Below are 4,156 nucleotides of genomic sequence, written 5' to 3' on the forward strand. Positions count from 1 at the left end.
ACACACACACACAGACACACATATGAATTAGCCTGCCTTGTGCCCATGGTAATGAAAGACTACCACACCATGCCAGTTCACACGTAGAAACCAGCCTTTTCATTAGAAACGCTGACGACTGGCTCACCCACTTCTGCCAGCATTCTTACCTCGTCACCTTTACATCTCACACAATGTGGCTTTCACGCGCACAAGTGAAATTAAAATAAAAATCTGCAGTAGGGGCTCTCTTTTGATTTCTTATTGTTGCCTTAAAATAAACCAGTAGTCTACCTTGCAGACTTGTCAAGATACTTCAGAAGCGAAAGTAAAAAAAATTGCCACTGAAATAGCCTTATAATGCACGCTTGTGTTATTTCAGACATCTCCTGTGGCGTCTGTACTGTAGGTGTGCTTTCGTTTCGTGACCAAAATCGCTCCGCTGTGCATACAGGTTGTGTGAAATTAATGAACCATGTAAACACCGATATCTGATATCGGCCCTTTGGAACAGATGTAAATAGGCAGTTCAAAATGAACAAATCTCTCTCTCTCTCTCTCTCTCTCTCTGTCTCTCTCTGTCTCTCTCTCCCTCTCTCTCTCTCTCTCTGTCTCTCGCTCTCTCTCTGCATTGTAGCTTAAATATTATTCCTCATTTTGTGAGTGACTTTGGATAAAAATGTCTGCTAAATGAATAAGTCTAAATGTGTGTGCTCTGTTCTCTGGTCAAACAGGCGGTGTGTTGTCCTGACATGAAGAACTGTTGCCCCATGGGATACACCTGCAACGCCGAGATCCAGGGCTGCACCAAGGGCTCCACGCTCACCTGGTGGGACAACACGCTCTAGGAACCACCTAGAGACTAAGCAGCTGCACTACAATACACACACACACACACACACACACACACACTAGACAAACTGACACACGCTTGCACAGAATAGTCTTTAAAAAAAAAAACAGTCTGTGAAAAAATCCAAACACTGGTAAAATACACACACACACCCACACACACACACTTTCTTCTCAGACATTGTGCTGAACTGACACACACTCCAGTCCAGTGCTGTTGGGTCTGGACCTCTGGAACAGAAGGGACCTCTCTCTCTCTCCTAGTCCCTCTCCTAGTCTTCTAAAATCAGCCATCTACTCAAACACTCATTTCAAGTCTTTTCTCTTCAGACTAGCTGCCACAAACGCACCAAGTGAGAGATGTTTTCATGTTTCAACAGCCTGCACACCGGCACATCACCGCTTCTGGTCTCTTCCGCTCATATGTAGGAACTGTCTAGCTCGTCTCTGTTCTCTCACAGTGGCTGATTATCTTTCATGTCATTCATTCAACTAATCAACTAATGCTGAGATGGGCAACGAGAGGTTTTTTTATTTGAATTATTGTTTTAGTCCCAGCGTTTAGAGATGGCAGTCAGAGGGACATGAATGTAACCGAAGTCCCTCTGCTTTGAAGGAGGGGATGTGGGCTGTGGCTGTGATGAACTTGTCACCTGGGTAACCGAATATTCTTTGATGTGGGCCGTCAGTTTGGTAAACTGGTCTCCCCCGGTTACCAGAGTTTCCATGGATACAGGATGTTGATGTGGTAAACCGGCTATCGGGTTAGCAGGAACACCTGGGCTTCACCAGTTCCAGACTCGTCCCTAGTCCCTAGTCCCCAGTCCCTAGTCCCTAGACCCCGTGTAATGGAGCTCAGACTGAGAGAAACACCATCAGTGTTTTTGCCTCTGGGGCATAGCTGACTCATAAGGAAAGTGAAGAACATTGATTGGATGTATGATTTGATTCCACCTCTTTCTAAGGAGTTTTAGAGATTTGTTTTTAGTAACCTCTGTGACTATCCATTAGAGAGGCATAAAGCCTGTGACTTCAGGGTGACCCCATGACTTTGATGTTTTTGAAGGCTTCCTGGTTGAATACGCCCAGCAGTCCAGTTTTCTGTCTGAGTCTCAGACGCAGTGTCTGCCCCTAGGATCGAAGTGCTCCTCCTCACTTCCTGTGTACATCGTCATGGTAACACATCAAACCTGCATCACCGATACATGCTGCTGTTGTCTACCGGTCAGCTGCTTCCACTTTTAGTGTTACTGACGCTTTTTTAATTCAGATTTTTTCCCCTTTGAATCAAATCAGTATTGGCACCACTTTTAATTATGTTTTAGCTCATGCACTTAAGAGTGACTTCCGGTTAAATGGGGTGTGCCTTATCGACCTAGGACTTCAGCTAGCTGCTTGCCCAAATGTTAGATCAACCCTGAAGGTGTCCTGGCCCTGACACAGTGTTTAAGTTAGCTGTTAGCTGTTAGCTGCTAGCTCCTTCTCCGCTCTGTTTGAAGGGCCTCACTCTACTAGGAGCAGAGAAGCATGATCCTCGGGGTGGGGTTCCTGCTGCACTCATGGGTCGTGTGTGTCCAGTGAGGATGATCTACAGCTAGTCTGAACCATCTGATTCAAATTTGTTTTAAAAAAGGAAGCAAACATGGATATTTTTGAGTGTGTCTCTTTTATGGTCAGAGTCAGAACAACTGCCTGACTTTTAGGACATTTTTAACATGGCGGAAAGCGACAGATTGTGTTTGGACAATGAATAAAGAGCTGGCTTTACTCTGGATCTTTGTTTTTTTTTTTTTATTTGACTATAAAGTGATTTTTGATTATTACTTTGTTTGAAGTGGATTGGGTGTCTTTTGTTTATAATTATACAAGTGAAGAATTCAGATCAAAAATAAAAAAAAGAAAAGAAAACAGTGTCTTCTTCCCTTTCATCATCTGTCTGTCTGTTCTCTTGAGTCCACTTCTTTACAAAGCCTCTTTACAAAGACTGGTGTTGTGTGGATGTAGGCGGCTCTTCTCAACGTCTCTCTTCGATCCTCGGCCCTCCGGCTCGTTTCCACTGATCTATAAGGAACACTGGATAGACTCTCCCATTGTTGCCGCCCCATCATTCATATATAGATCAGTGGGAAGGAGCCGGAGGACCGAGGAGAGACGATGTGAAGTCTTTAGTGGATCACAGTTCACACTCTTATTAGCCCAGCTCTCTGCTGCCACCTATAGGAGGATCAGTCCTCAAGTGTTTCAGTAGCCATGGTAATCCAATGCTAAGTCCTCATGAGATAATCATTGGATAAGTGTTTAATCTTGGAATAATACCAAAGGCTTCTGGGGACGCAGGGTATTTGGTTTTGGCTGATGTTGGATATTCCGATATTTTTGTAAGTAGGCCAAATATACGCAATTATATTTTCCCACAAATACGTGTTCTGACTGTCTACGTCCGGCGCTTCGATGAGGTTGAATTGGACTGTAAAAATGTCTGAGAAGTTAGATGGCAAAGTTATTAGGAATTCACCAAGTTAATCTGACTCCATAGATATATTGTACCTCTAATAAATTACCAAATAACTTGTTTGTTTAACTATGGTAGAGAATGGAATGGCACACTAAACTTTTAGAGATATGCAAACTGAGCGAGGAGAATTAACCATTTATTAGGCCTTGAGCATTAGGTAAGAGTAAAAGTATCAGTAATTATCCTTAAACAAAGGAACAAAGGATAAAGTGATCTTAACTTCAAAACAAACAATAAACTTGGACTTAAACCTTAACAAGTTACCAAGTTACAATGCTACATACACCAGATAAAACAATATATCAAATAATGAAAATAACAAACCCCATAAAGAAATCAAAAGATAGATAGATAGATAGATAGAGAGGGAGAGAGAGACAGAAAAGGCAGAGAGAGAGAGAGAGAGAGAGAGAGAGAGAGAGAGAGAAAGCAAGAGGGGACCAAAGATCAGAGTGACCTCCTTGCCCAGAGCTGAGATAGAGAGAAGAGAAGCGAAAGGTGAGAAACATCTCAACTTTAACTGTCATGCAGGTCACCCCCCAACCCTGTGGGTGGGTCCACCACCTGAAGTTCTCCCGTGCAGTTCTTACTCTACAATTATGTATACATACATTAGATTGCAATGAAAGCATGATCAGGCTGTTGCCCACATTACAAGTAATTCAAGACCAAACATGGATGTATTATCATTTGTCATGAAACAGATACATTTCAGTTTTCAGCATTAATCCTGAGATATGTGGAGAGGGAAAATGTAGGTGTGTCCGAGGGCCTTTTAACAAATGGCCTGCCACACACACAATGGGAACA

General features: G+C 42.9%; 1 protein-coding gene across 1 annotated transcript in view; it reads left to right on the forward strand.

The window, feature by feature from the left end:
- grnb (granulin b) overlaps nucleotides 1-2,472 on the forward strand; it is a 27,256-nt gene extending 24,784 nt beyond the window's left edge. The window contains exon 16 of the mRNA XM_062532587.1: nucleotides 714-2,472. Within this exon, the coding sequence (XP_062388571.1) occupies nucleotides 714-827 (114 nt within the window). The 3' untranslated portion in view covers nucleotides 828-2,472. The remainder of the gene's footprint in view (nucleotides 1-713) is intronic.
- The last annotated feature ends 1,684 nt before the right edge of the window (nucleotides 2,473-4,156 follow it).

This window comes from Sardina pilchardus, chromosome 3 (assembly GCF_963854185.1).
Source record: "Sardina pilchardus chromosome 3, fSarPil1.1, whole genome shotgun sequence".
Lineage (NCBI taxonomy): Eukaryota > Metazoa > Chordata > Actinopteri > Clupeiformes > Clupeidae > Sardina > Sardina pilchardus.